The sequence below is a fragment of the Mirounga leonina genome, unplaced genomic scaffold, assembly GCF_011800145.1.
Source record: "Mirounga leonina isolate KUSES-001 unplaced genomic scaffold, KU_Mleo_1.0 Mir_104, whole genome shotgun sequence".
Taxonomy (NCBI): Eukaryota; Metazoa; Chordata; class Mammalia; order Carnivora; family Phocidae; genus Mirounga; species Mirounga leonina.
Genome location: NW_023270231.1, coordinates 16529508 through 16543544, shown reverse-complemented (window position 1 = coordinate 16543544; position 14037 = coordinate 16529508). Strand labels below are relative to the sequence as shown.

General features: G+C 49.3%; 1 protein-coding gene across 1 annotated transcript in view; it reads left to right on the top strand.

Moving 5' to 3' along the window:
- The first annotated feature begins 11048 nt into the window (after positions 1–11048).
- The window catches only part of SH3PXD2B (SH3 and PX domains 2B), a 100303-nt gene continuing 97314 nt past the window's right edge, over positions 11049–14037 (top strand). Inside the window, exon 1 of the mRNA XM_035014325.1 lies at positions 11049–11293. Coding sequence (XP_034870216.1) covers positions 11219–11293 — 75 coding nt within the window. The 5' untranslated portion in view covers positions 11049–11218. The remainder of the gene's footprint in view (positions 11294–14037) is intronic.

The following is a 14037-nucleotide window of genomic DNA, read 5'->3' as shown; positions in this document are numbered from 1 at the left end:
GTCTATTTGATCTATCAAAGATGGAGATGGGTGTTGTAACATACCCCTCTGTCCTGGGTTTCTTTCTATTTCTTTCTTTTCTGCTTTATCTATTTTGCTGCAATGTTTTCCAGCACATCAAGGCCTAGGACTCATATCATCAATGCAAATTGTGCTTCTTTCTCAACATAAAATGACTGTCTACAACTAAATAACTACTTTTTAGAATCCAGGCTTACTAACCCTTGCTAGCTATATACCTTAGACCCCACATTTTCCGTCTCTGAATTTTGGTTCTATAAAGCACAAGCCCCCTTCCTGCCATTAGGTCCCTGAGTTTAGACTCAGCAGAAACCTTAAGCCCACGAGGCCAGAAACACGTATCTACAAATGAATTCCTACTTCCTCTCTATAGACATACTTCCTCTCTCCAGTTCAAGCCGGTAGTAGGCTCCAGGCTTACTTGCCTCTTAGGAGATTTGAAGCAAGGCTTTTTTCCTTCCCAAACCCAAGGAAGAACAGAGTTCACCTAATGAGAACAGGCTTGAAGAAGAGCATGAAAAAGAAAGAAACAGTTTGGATGGTACCTTGCTCCCAGCCAGGCTGTGCTGGTCCATCCTGAACATACACAGCGTCCTAGAACACCAATGTCAGATGAGGATGTTCTGTGGTGGTGATGGAACAGAACCAAAAAGGCCACTTCTTAGTCACACCCAAGCAGAGATAAAAACAGAGACTCTCAAGCAATCCCTTAAATGAGCAAACATCCCCTCTCACCTCACCTGAGTGACTATCACCTCCTAGGCACAAAGTACTACCCAATCACCTAATTACCCCACTTTCTGACAGCACTCAATCCAAAACAAATCCCCACATCCCCTAACACAGACCCCAACTCTCTAATAAGCTCCCTAACCTCTCTTACCCAGATGCCACAGCTCCCCAATGTGTGTGTCCCACTCGATCCAGCAGGTGATACACCCAACTCTGTTTGCACACTGGTATGTGCCTGGGCTCTCTGGCTGGTGGGCATCACCAAGGGATTTCCCCCAGGACAAAAAGAGCCCTCCCCCCCAGGCTTGGGGGGGAGGGAGAGGGTCTGTGGAGGTGATCTGTGTCCCCTCTCAAGCTGCACCTTGAGGAGGGATGAGTGTTCTGCAGAGAACACTCTGGGGATTACCAGAGATCCTGCACCCCTAGCAGAGTGTGGATGTGCTGAGCAGGGGACATGAGAGGACCATGTGGGCTAGAGCCATGGGCAGCTTCACAAAAATGGCTGGATAAGACAGCCAGAAAGAAGCTGCCCTGTTAGAGCCTAGGAGAGGGGTTGCCTCGAGAGTGGCTGAGATTAATTTACCTAACAACCCACCAGGTTAGAGACCATCAACAATTAGTTGATTTAAGAAAATTAAGAAATTAGGTGTCTCTTGGCTTCCATCTGTGGCCTGAGTTTCATACCTACTACACTGATTAAGTACAAAGGGGGACTAAAGGAACACAGGGTGTCTTAATTAACTACAATGCAGAGATAAGTCAGGCCTCCAGAAGACTCTGAACCCAGGCCTGAAAGGAAGCCAAGACTCTGTGTTCACCTCCCATCCCTGCTTCTTTCCGCAGGTCTGTCTGATCCATTTCTGCCATTTCATGTGATCTGCCATTCAGTGCTCCAGAAGGAGATGCCACCTCACAGCTCCCAAATGGACCCCTTTGGCCAGCCTAGGGTCCTGGGAAAGCAGAGCTTGAGGCCAAAGGGGGCACTTTGCTGGAGACTGGAAGTCAGGGAGGAGGAGGGACGGGCAGGAGGGGAGCCATTCAAAGATGCGTCACCAAGTGGCCAGAGCTTCCGGTGATGGGTTGCTTGATCCCACAGGCCCAACCAAGGAGTCGTCCTTCTGGGAGAAGGAAGGGAAAGCATCTCAAACGCCTTCCCACCATTCCCTGAATGTTCCATCTCTGGACCTGTGGTCTGCCACCCAATCCTGTGATTAGGTGAGTCCTACTTATCCATCAGTTCTCCATTTAAACATGACCTTCTCAGGGCAGCCAGCAGACAACTGGTCCCTTCATACACTAGTCACTGTTGTGGCCACAAATTCGCATGCAGCCATGGGCATAATCACATGAACTCTGCAGACAGACAGTTCAGTTCCAATTCTGGGTCTGCCACTCATCAGCTGTGAGACCTTGAACAAGTCATTGAATCTCTCTGTACTTCAATTTCTTTGTCTGCAAAATGGGAACAAAAATAGTATCTACTCCATAGTCCTGCTGTGAGGATTGACTTGTTATATAGAGACTGCTTAAAAGTGCCTGGCCCAAGATAAATGCAATATAATGTTTGTAAAAATAAGCAAATTAACAAAATACAAGTGTGATATTAATGGCAGGTTAATAGTAATAGAAGTTTTTTTTAAGCTGGAAATATTTTTAAATCTCCCCCAAATCATCAAAGATGTAATAATATATGTGTCGTAGGCCAGGAATCCAAATTGGTGGCCAAAGAACTCAGGGCCGTTTTATTCGGGAGGTATTTGCCAATGTGACCAATCGAGAGGTTAAATTGCCCTTTTGTCAGGTTCAAGGTGCTAGGTAGGCACAACTTAGAATCCCGACCAAAGGTAGGGATCTTTGTAAAGCACCTTTGGGCTGGGACTCTGTGGGCTCCCTTCTAGGAATAAGCATGAATCAGAAGGAAGCCAGCCATGGGATAGACTGCAGCCTGACTTGGCAGGACTAAGCCTGGAACCCCAAAATCCTTTATGAAGGAAGCTAATATGTTAGGTCTCAAACTATTTCTACAAATACTTTCTCAAATAAAATGTCTAGGCAAAAAAAAAATTGAAGATATGAGGAGACAAGACAAAAGTAAACTAGAAACAGCAGAAACAACAGACCACAGAAATAGACCCATAGGATTCCAGGTATCGGAATCCTCAGACACAGACCATGAAATGTTATGTTTTATCAACTCCAAAATGCCATTGATTACTATAGACAGTATTATTTGATGTCCTACCAAAAGAAGAAAATTAGGCTGCCAATAGGTCACATGAGCCTCTCATTGCTTTGAAATTGATTTCAACCATGTGAAGAGATCAAGCAATTTCTCCTGCCTTCAGTAGCATTGTTTCATGAATGATGGGCAATCTTTTGCATGGCTTCAGTATCAAAAGGCAATACAGGGCTTCTTGTCAAGATGAACTAACAAAGACCAGATTTACCCTCCCAGATTTACCAGATTTAACCTTTAGTTATCTGCAATAACTAAAAAGTGGGATAAGATGTATGAAACAATGGCAGTCGAGATATTGGACATCAACAACAAAGGACAGTGACTCCAGGGAGGAAAGAAACAATTGAGGGGAGCCCTATGATGCCCCAACCACAGCTCAGGGAAGAGAAACCTTGGCAGCCTCCCTGAGTTGCAGAGAAGCTGGGAGTGTAGGGAAGCCAGGGCAGCTGGAGTTTGCCCCGCAAAGTATTGGAGAGAAGAAAGATTCTCAGAGAGAACTCCAGAGATCTAGAGGGTCCCCTTTGAGTATTCAGTTGATAGTTTATCAGCACATGCATGAGAGGAAACTACCCAAGGCCAGGGCAAAGCACTACCTTCAAAGATTAGAGGGAAAGGTGCACAGAGCTCACACAGGGGCAGGAATAGTGCCTTTCTGCAACAGCAAAAGCAGAAAACCTCACAGTGAGGTTCCCACCCATTTCTAAATGACCTTGAGGCATCATTTAGGTATCTAAGAAGGATCTTGCCTCAGTAGTGGGGAAAAATTAACCCTAGATTAAATGCAGCTCTGCTATTTCTTCATAAAGATCTGAAAGGGTCAAACTATTTCCAAATAACTTAACTGCATCCCAGAACAAAGCTCAACAATGTTTATATGAATATAAAAATATCCATCACCCAACAGGATAAAATTTACCATATCCAGAACCCACCATCCTCAGCATCTCCACTGCCAATTCTCTGGTCTGGGCTGCCATCATCTCTCATCTGAATGATTACAGTAACCTCCTAGCAGGTCTTCCTCATCACCCCTGGCTTCTAGCAGCAGTCAGGATAGACCAGGTTATGCTGCAGTAACAAATAACACCAAAAAGCCCAGCCACTTAACCAGCAATGGTTTTGCTCCACACTCACATTCAGCCCAGATCTGGAGAAGGTCTCTGCTCATCTATCTTGGCCCATATGGGCTACTATAACAAAATACAATAGATAGGGTGGCTTATAAACAACAGAAATTTATTTCTCACAGTTCTGGAGGCTGAGAAGTCTGAGATCAGCTTGCCAGCATGGTTGGAGTCTTCTCATTTTGTCTTCACATGGTGGAAGGGACAGGGAAGCTCTCTCAGGCCTTTTTTTTTACAAGGGCACTAATCCCATTCATGAAAGCTCTGCCTCTCAAAGGCCCCCCTTCCTAATATCATCACTTTGTGGGCGGTGGGGGTCCCATCAGACCATAGCGCCATCATCGTCTCTCCAGGTTCCAAGCTGGCAGAGCAGCCACCATCTGGAGCATTGCCAGGCACAGAGTAGGGGTGAACTTGCCTATTGGCTCTCCTGCCTGGAAGTGATACACTTTGCTTCTGTTCACATTTCAATGGCCAAGCAAGTCACATAACCCACTCTGAATGGAAGGGGGTGGAAGACTGCAATCCAAGCATGTGTCCAGGAAGCTAGGATCTATTCTCATGCTAGCAGACAGAGCAGTCAGATACATACATCAGATCACACTGCCCCTCAGGGTGAAAGCCAGCTCTCCATGGTCCCTATAAGGCCCTCTGGAAGTCAGTACCCCATTACCTCTCTGACCCCATGTGTCCTGCTTCTCTTCCCTTTCCCTGCTCCCCTCCAACCACACTGGCTTCCATTCTGTTCTTAGACACGCCAGCCATGCTCCCTCCTTTGCACTGGCTGTTTCCTCCCTCTGGAAGGTTCTTCCCCCAGGCACAGTCATGGCTCACTCGTTACCTTCAAGTCTGTACTCAAAGTCAGCTCCTCAATGAGCCTACCTATTCCACCCTATTGAAAATTGCTTCCTGCTCTCCTGAACCCCAGCCTCCTAGTCCCCATTAGCCTGCACTATTTCTGTTTTGCTCCTAACACTTTTTACTTTCTAATGTGCTGTACAATTTCCCTATTTCTTATGTTTATTGCTAGAATATGAGTGTCACAAGAAAAAGGATCTTTACCTGTTTAGTTCGATGATGTAGCCCAAGCACCTCAGGCAATGCCTGGCACATATTAAGAGCCCAATAAGTACTGTGTATGCAAGTGATAAATACTTGTATACTAGCAATCAATAAATACTAGTGAATACATAACTAGGCTCCCTGGGCTACCTGCACTTTGGGATCATGCTCTGACACACTTTATCTGAATAGGCAAGGTTGAACCATAACCTTCATATTCAATGCAACAAACTTATAGGGTAACCAAGCAGTTAGACTCAGCTGGCAGCGTGGGGTGTGGGAAGCACTGGGGACGATCAAACAGTAAATTTTGCCCCTGGGGCAGGAGTGTGGGCATCCCTGGCAGCAGTGACAAGCTAGCTGCCACTGTGGCTGAATGAGGAAAAGCACCCAGTCTGATTGGGGGAAGCTGTTCAAGGACAGGTGACCTCTGTGTTTTAATATCTTTCTGCAAGTTTCACTAGGCTCTGTGAACAAGATGAGAGTCACCAGGCTTGGTCCCCTCAGAGGTCTCTGGCATATGTGCCCATTAACCTGAAATGCAGCCCAAACCCTTTTTGCGATCGACCTGATCTTTCACACACTCACACATCCGTTTGTTCATCCGTTCATTCCTTCGACAAGCATCTGCTGAGCAGTTGCCAGGGGTCCAGACACTGTGGGGAAGAAGAGGCCCTGCCTTTCTCATGGAGAGGAAGGCCATCCATTTATTCAACAGCTACTTACCTACTACGAGCCCACGAGCCCTGTGCTGGTGTTGCAGAGAATTAATCAGATAGACTGAACTGACCTCATGGAGCTGATGCGCTATTGACAGATCAATAAAAGCATACAACAGTCATGAGTGCTGTGAAGGAAATGCACATGGGAGAGAGATGAGGGGGGCTATTTTAGGGAAGGTCTCAGAAGAGATGACATTTAAAGGAAGGCCTAAAAGACAGGAATGGGTCAGTTGAGGGGAAAGCCTTGCAGTAGGAGGGAACAGCGTGTGCAAAAAGGTGGGTATTCTAGGAATGGAGAGAGGGTCAGAGTGGCTGGAGGGGAGTGTGCCAGGGGGAGGGGATGAAATGAGGCCCAGAGGACAGCAGAAGCCAGACCCTGCGGGGCTTGACTATCGTGAGGCCTTGGCCTTTATAGGTGTTATCTAACTTGCCTTTTCTAAAAACCCATCCAGCTGGAGACAGAGAATGGCTTTAGAGCTGTCAGTCCATTTGGGCTACAATAACAATATTATAGACTGGCTGGCTTAAAAACAACAGAAACATTATTTCTCACAGTTCGGGGAGCTAGGAATTCCAAGACCAAGATGCTGATTTGGAATCTGGTAAGAGCCCACATCCTAGTTCCCAGACAGCTGCCTTCTCACTATGTCCCCACATGGTAGAAGGGGAGAGGGAGCTCTCTGGAATCTCTTTGATAAGGGCATTCATCTCATTCATGAAACTCCACCCTTATGACCTAATCATGTTCTAGAGATTCACACCTCTAACTAACCTCAAATTGGGAATTAGATTTCAACACGGATTTGGGGACACAAACATTCCATCTGTAGCAGAAAGACATCTACTTAATGAAGAGAAGTGGATACAAACATTAAGAAAACATCAGTCCGGTCCTCAAGTGGGGTGTTGCTTCTGGAAAGAACATGGGGTCAGGCACCCATTAGGTCTGAGTTCAGATCCCAGCTTCTTCACTTTTCTGTGCTATGACGCCAGGCAACTTCTTTGAGCTTTGTTTTTCTCACTTGAAAATGGGAAAAATAACGCACACTGTGGGTTTCTTGGATAAATTAGATAGAGAAATGGATGTGGAATGTCTGGTGCTATACATAACACCTGGGAGGTGATCAGACACACACACATCCCTTTACCCACACATCCCTTTACAAAGTGGGCAAAGACAGATACAGGCACAGTTTATAAACACAAAGTAGGTAGGGCTGAAAGCAGCACTAAAGGATCCAGGTCGTGGAGGCCTTGAATCCAATCTCTAGCACATGAACATCAATGAGCAGTGGGAGCCAATGAAGGTTTCTGAGCAGGGGAGGGTTATGGACAGAGTGTCCTTTTAGGAGGAAGATAATTATGGCAGCCAGGAAAAGGGGGAAGATGGAAGGAAGCTGTGCTTTCCTTCTTCCAGCCCCTGAAATGTAACTTCACTTAAGCTCCTCCCCACCCCCAAAGCTCTGCCCTGCAGCCTGGGCACCTGGAACTTTGCTCTAAGGCCCACCCCCTTCCAGCCCATGATCTATTTCACAGGACCACATGTGCCTGGCCGCTGAGCATTTGTAGGTTCGGCTGTGTTCATTGTGAGCATCTTGCTGTGGCAGTCAATCAGACAACAGTCTCAGAGGGACGAATCTCTTTTCAAAGTCCCCTGCCTTTGTTCTGGAAAGACGCCTGATTCCATCTCAGACAGTTGATGAAGAGAGGAAGAAAAGGAGCAGGGCCTCAGCTCCCTGGGCCTGGCTGTCCATCCTGGGGACTTGGGATTTGGGAGAAGTACAGCCTGACAGTCAGGCAGACATCAAAAATCACAAAAAGACCAGAGCCTAATTCAGGCTGATGGACTCGATGCCCCTCGGATGTGTAGCCCTCCTCCCAAATAAACCTGCCATATGGAATTCTGCAGTCTGTCAGCTTCAGCATTGATTTTCTATGGTCTGCAGCTCTCAAGCTTGCAAAATGCACTTCTAGAACAGAAATTTAGAAGAATAAAATCAGCTAAGGCAGCAAATTTACCTTTTTCTCTGCCCTGTTCTCTTCACACCCCGATCAGGGAAAATGCCAGGGTTCCCAGGAGTGTGGACACAGTGAAGCTTGGTGTGAAGAGGTCTCTGGGGAATGGGTAGGGACAAAAGCAAGCCCAGCCCTGGAGAGAACTTAGGTTAGAGTTAAGGAGATGGAGATGGATTCATTCATCCCACAAGCATTTTCTCGAGGCCTCTCAATGCTAGTCTGTGCCAGATGCTGGGGGACTTGAGACAAATTAGACACATTCCAGCTCCTTGGGGGCTCAGAGTCTGGCAAAAGAATCAGATCTATAAAAAGGTAATAATAGCTATGACAAGGCACAGTGATAGCTGGAGGAGGGGTGGGAAAGCAATTATATATCTGGGATGGAGGGCTTCCTGGAGGAAGTGACATCCAAGCTGGGCTTTGAAGGCTGAATAAGAGGTTACTGGCAGACAGGGTGGGGAAATGAATCGCTTACCCTAAGATATACGGATAGGAAAAAACAGAATATATTTCCTTCTGGAGATCACAAGTCATTTCTATTTGGGGGATGTGGGGAGAACAGAGGCAACTGGTGGGAGCTGAGACTGGACACAAAATCAGGGGCTAAAAAGAGGATCAGGACTGAGAAAGAGTAGAGGTAGTTCATGGCAGAGTTAGTATTAAAATTGTTTGAGATTTGGATGCACTTAAAAGGAGACGTTTAGCTGTCTCTGATCAGCTAATAGCAAAATAACAAAAATACATGTACTTTATGTGTATTATCTCATTTAGACTCCAGAACAAGCCAATGAGGTCAGTGGCTATTCCTTTCCCATCTTACACATCTGGAGATAGAGTACAGAGACATCAAGTGACTTGCCCAAGGTGAAACTTAGTAAATGGTGGTTGCCAGCCGCTGGGGAAAGAAGAATGGGAGTTATTGCTTAAAGGGTACAGAGTTTCAATCTGGGAAGACAAAGAAAAGTTCTAGAGACGGATGTTGGTGATGACTGCACAACAAGGTGAAGTACTTAATGCCACAGAACTATATACTTAAAATGGTTAAAATGGTAAATTTTATGTCATGTATGTTTTACTACAGTAAAAAGGAAGGGCATAGAAAGACGCAAGTTATTGCATCTTCTGCTACGGGCAGGTGAGAGGAAAGCCTGTCTTCCCAGGCCAGGCAGGCCACAGCAGAGCAGGGGAGCCCAGGGGGGCTGAAGACCCAACTTGGCCTCTCCGTGTGCAACTCGGCCAGGTCGCATCGCCTTTCTGGGAAAACCGAGGAAGCTGGCTGATTCACAGATTTCCTCTAGCGTCTGCCTTCTGTGGTTCTGCCTTATTAGGAAGGCTTGGCTCATTCAGAGGATGAGGTAAAAGGAACAGAAAAGCCAGGCCTTCCACATACTGGGCATTTCCAAGTAAGTTGACTTGCAGTTGTGCTTCAGAAGAATGTGCCTTACAGAAATGCTATCAGTGAGGGTCCGGCATGAAACAGATGCCTCCCTCAAGCAGGGTCACAGGGAAGTTTACTGAGGAGTCCACTCACAGAGGTGTGAGCAGGGCTTGGGGAACCCAGAGGGGATGGTGCAGTATCCAGGGCTAGCAACAGCAAGACTCTTAACACCCTTAGTGGAAAAAAGTGGTTCCAGGAACCCCGAGGGAGAAGGTATGTGGAAGGCCACCTTTGGTAAGCACAACCCTGCAGGAAGAAAACTCAGGAAAATTATACCTAGACCTCTCTCTTCTGCTGCCCTCAGTCTCCTGCCAGGGCCTCCCATTGGCCAAGCCTAACAGGAAGCTGAGTACAGGGAGCCCATCCATGAAATCCATACAGGCCATTCTCTGGGGCCAGAGCAGGGTGGTAAAACCTGGCAAGGCAGTTGGAGGGGCAAGTGGGGGGTGGACCCAAAGAGAATCAGCACCCAACTATCCAGGAACCTGGCCAGGGCTGCCGAGAAGCATCCTCCCCTGGATGACCCATACTGTCTTTCAAAGGCTGACCTCGGATCCAGGGTGGGAAGGAGCCCTGGGTTCTTTCAGGCCTAGAGGGGAGTGATGCAGTTTGTTGGCAAGAGCCCCTGCTTCCTAGTGTGACAGCACTGGCCAGTCTCCTATCCCTGCATTGATGCGTACACTCATTCAGACATTTGTTCATCCACCACCTGAAAATGACTGAGCCAAGCCAGGGCTAGGAGGCACTGGATGAAGAAATGTGAAACAGCCCCACCCACCTTAGTTTGTGAAATATGCCTACAGCCAGAGAGTGATGGGTTCTTTCCACCAATTCTGTGAGTCTGGATGCTGCTCTCAGTCACCCCCTCTGTAGTATAGGCCAAACACCTTTTCCTCCCAGAGTTGTCTTGAGCATTCAAAAGGAACATTTCAGAAAAGCAGAAGGCACTGCCCCTGGCATGGAGGAAGTGCTCCACATTTGGGAATCAATGGCCTCTCTTCCAAGCTCGCATCTGCCCCAAGCTTCTATCCACCACCTTATTATGCTACTATTATTGCAATTATATTGTACTTGCATTTGTTGCGATTTTTATCTCCCTCTCTCCCCATCTCTCAGAGTGTACACTTAGGAAAAGAAGTTTCTGGCCTCTCGCTACTCCCTGAATTCCCAAGGCTTGGGTCTGGGTTTAAAACTGCCAACATCTTATACCGTGGCCAGACATTGCCAACGGCTTCACATGCATCTTCACATGGGGAGGACAGCCCTGGTTGGCAGGCAGTCGTACTAGGCCCATTTTACAGATGAAGGAACTGAGCCCGGAGAGGTTAAGCAACTGGCCCAAGGCCACGGAATAGATAGCGGCAGAGTCCGAATTTGAACCCGGGAGCCCGGCCCTCAGATCTGGCGCTGGACCGTGGCTCCTGAGCTGAGCGAGTGCGGGAATGAATCGACCAGTCACTCAGTGACTGGCCTGCGGATGCGCGCCCGTCCCCTCCCCCGGAGGCCGGGGGAGGGCGCCGGGACAAAGGCGAGGCGGAGGCCGGACGTGAGCCAGCCGGGTCCATGCGCCGGGGGCGGGAACGGGGCCGGGCCCTTTAAGGGGGGCGGGGCCCTTTAAGGGGGGCGGGGCGGTGGCGCGGGGGGCGGGCCGGGGGCGGGCCGGGGGCGGTCGACGGCGGCGGGCCCGGCCCGAGGGCGCGCGGAGCGAAGGGCGGCGGCGGCGGTGGCGGTGGCGGCGTTTCGAGCTCGGCCCGTGATCTGCCGGGGCTCCGGATAGCGCTCGGCCCCCCGCTTTCCGCCCGCGGCAGTGCGCCCCCCGCACCCGCGCTCCCCGCACCCGCGCTCGGCCCCGCGGAGGACGGCCATGCCGCCGCGGCGCAGCATCGTGGAGGTGAAGGTGCTGGACGTGCAGAAGCGGCGGGTGCCCAACAAGCATTATGTGAGTGCCGCGCGGCCCCCACGCCCCCTCGAGTCCGTGCCCCGCCGGGGGCGACCGAGAGCCCCCGGGTTCTGAAAACTTCCGAACCGTCTGCTCTCTCCCCACCCTCCCCTTCTCTCCCCCCTCGGCCCTGCTGCTGCGTGCCTCGGTCTCTCCCAGCTCCTCCCCCTCCCCCTCCTCTCTTTTGCCCGGTTCTCCTCCCCTTCTTCCCGTCCTCCCGCCTCGCCCCCTGCTCGCCCCTCTGCAGCTCCTCTCCTTTCCGTCTCCCTCTTATCCCCCCCCTAACTCCTCCTGCCTATCTGTGGAAAAGTCTGGCCCCAGCCAGTGTAGGGGACAGAGAGACAGAAAGAGGGGGAGGGGGGAAAAGAGATAGAGAGAGAAGCTCCTGTTCTCAGGCCGTCCGCCCTGTTCCTCCTTGTCCAGAGGCACCCAGACCCACAGTGCCTAGCCACAGGTAGCTCCTCTAGGGATCGCCAAGTTTGGCTCCGTCCTTTTGGAGGATCCAGCCCGAGCCATCTCTGAGAATGGATCCTTTGAGTGCCTGCACCGTGAAAAGGTTTAAAAAAAAAAAAAAAAAGTCCCTGCCCTCTTTCTCCAACAACTTCTGTTTAAAAATGTAGGAAAGTTTTCTCCTGGTACCTCCCTCTGTAAAATGAGAGTCTTGTTTAGAGCTGGTAAGGACTTGAGAAAATGGGCCAGTAGGCTCATTTTGCAGATGGGAAGGCTGAGGCTCAAAGAAGCTGCAGGTTCTAGAACATGGAGCTGCATTCAGGCCTTCCCTTCCTCTGGAAGGTGTGCCAGGGCAGGCGATGACCCCCAGATGGGAAATGGATTCCGCAGCAGTCTAGGACCTGAATCTGGGCTCAAGGGGCCCTGGCATCACCTCAGAGGTTTTGGGAGGAGGGGTAATGGGTCTGTGGGATGTTGGGCCCAGGTGAGGTCCTGGGGAGGCCTTCTTACTGGAGGGAAGGGGGCTGTGGTGTCTCAGGTGGTGAGAAGGGGCAGTGGCAGCACCTAGCTGCAGAGAAGTTAACCAGGAAGGAAAAAAGAGCAAGAGGGAGGGAAAAAATCCTAACAAAGAAGTGTAGAACAATGAATAGAAAAGGGCGTTGGCTGGCTAAATTCAGCTCCTTGGCCTCCCTGCAAGTCTTCTCTGGGTCTATTTTCTTAAGAGGCTCGTTCTTATAAAGCAGATCTGTGTGCCCTCCGTGAATAGTCTATAAAATCCTGGAAGGAGATAGCCGGAATCCACTCAGCACTCTCCACGAGAAAGGGTGTGCTGTGTGAGTCCGTATTGTTATTGGCTGGGAAGCCAGTTATTCAGCCCTCAGCCAGGCGGTGGGAAGCTATTTCCTGGACCTGTGGCATCTTTAAATAGAGTGAAGTTTCCCTTGATTCTAGAGTGGAGCTGAATTGTCTTTTTTTCTTCCCTTTTTTTTTTTTTTTTTTTTTTTTGTTAACTGTTTCCAATGCTGCCAAATCTTGGTTTCTTGTTTGAGCTTGTTGAGCGTGTAACTGAGTTGCCTTTTTGGTAGGAAGACAGTTTTCACCAACATGGCAACAAGAGGAAGTCTAAAATTCTTCATGCTGCCTCCCACCCAGTCTGTGAGCTGGCAGAACCAGAATAGATACAGCCACCACAAACTGGGCATCATCATCCAGTCACACTCTCCTGTCTGCTCCCAGCACATGCATATGAGGCAGAGATTCTTGAGCCCATTTGACAGATGAGACTAAGGCTCAGAAAAGTGAGGTCCTATGCCTGAGGTCACAGTCACAGGCAGAGCAAGGATGTCAGTCCAAGTCTGTTGGACCCCAAAAAAGTGGCATTCCACCAGAGCCCACCACTTCCTAGATCCCATACCTTCATAGTCTCCTTAAGCAGAGTCCCCTTAAGAACTAGGAAGTCTGCCATCATTTGTGATTACCCTGTGGCTTTTCATCCTTTGCTTAATCAGATCCATCCCTGCCAGCTTTTTGAAGGTTCTAAGGCTTTAAGGGGAATCTTGCTTAGCTTTCCATCACTTTTTAGGGGCCCCTTGAAACAAGTTAAAATACGGATTTGGGTTCAGATCTTGGCCTCCACTTGGTAGCCATGTGGCCTCTCTGAGACTCAGTTTTCTCATCTGTACCTCGGGGGTGGTGGTGCCCACTTCCTAGGGGGAGGGACCACATGACACACAGACTGGTGTGCCATAGCTGTGAGGGCCTGCCTCCCTGCTCCATGGTGTCCATGTCACTCTGAATGGGAAGGTGCCAAAGTCATGTGTGCAGGGATTTCACCAAAAACTTGTTTTTCTGCATGTGGGTTTAGTCACTCTTGTGACTCAAGGGGGCCCCCTCCCTGGTATCCAGGCTTTTGGGTTCATCATAATCAGATGAAGAGGGGCGATGGGTTGAACTGAAGCCCGAGGCATCCACAGGAACAGGGCAGATGTAGTACCGTGATGGCAGGGACCTGAACCCACCAGAAACTGCTGGTGCCTCCCCCTCCTGTTCTCAAGACATGTCCACCCCACCGCTCTGGAAGAAATGGGCCCGGAGGCCGCTGTCGGTGTGGGCCTAGATTGGTATCCTCCTCTTTGAACCTGACCCAGCCACGCTGGAGAGAAAGCATGGCAAGGGGAGTTGGACAGTCCTGAGCCCTGCCATTTCCCGCTGTGTGTCCTTAGGCTGGCCGATTTCTCTCTCTGAACAACATCTTCTATAATCTGCAAGTTGTGAATACTGTTCCTTCCCTCTGG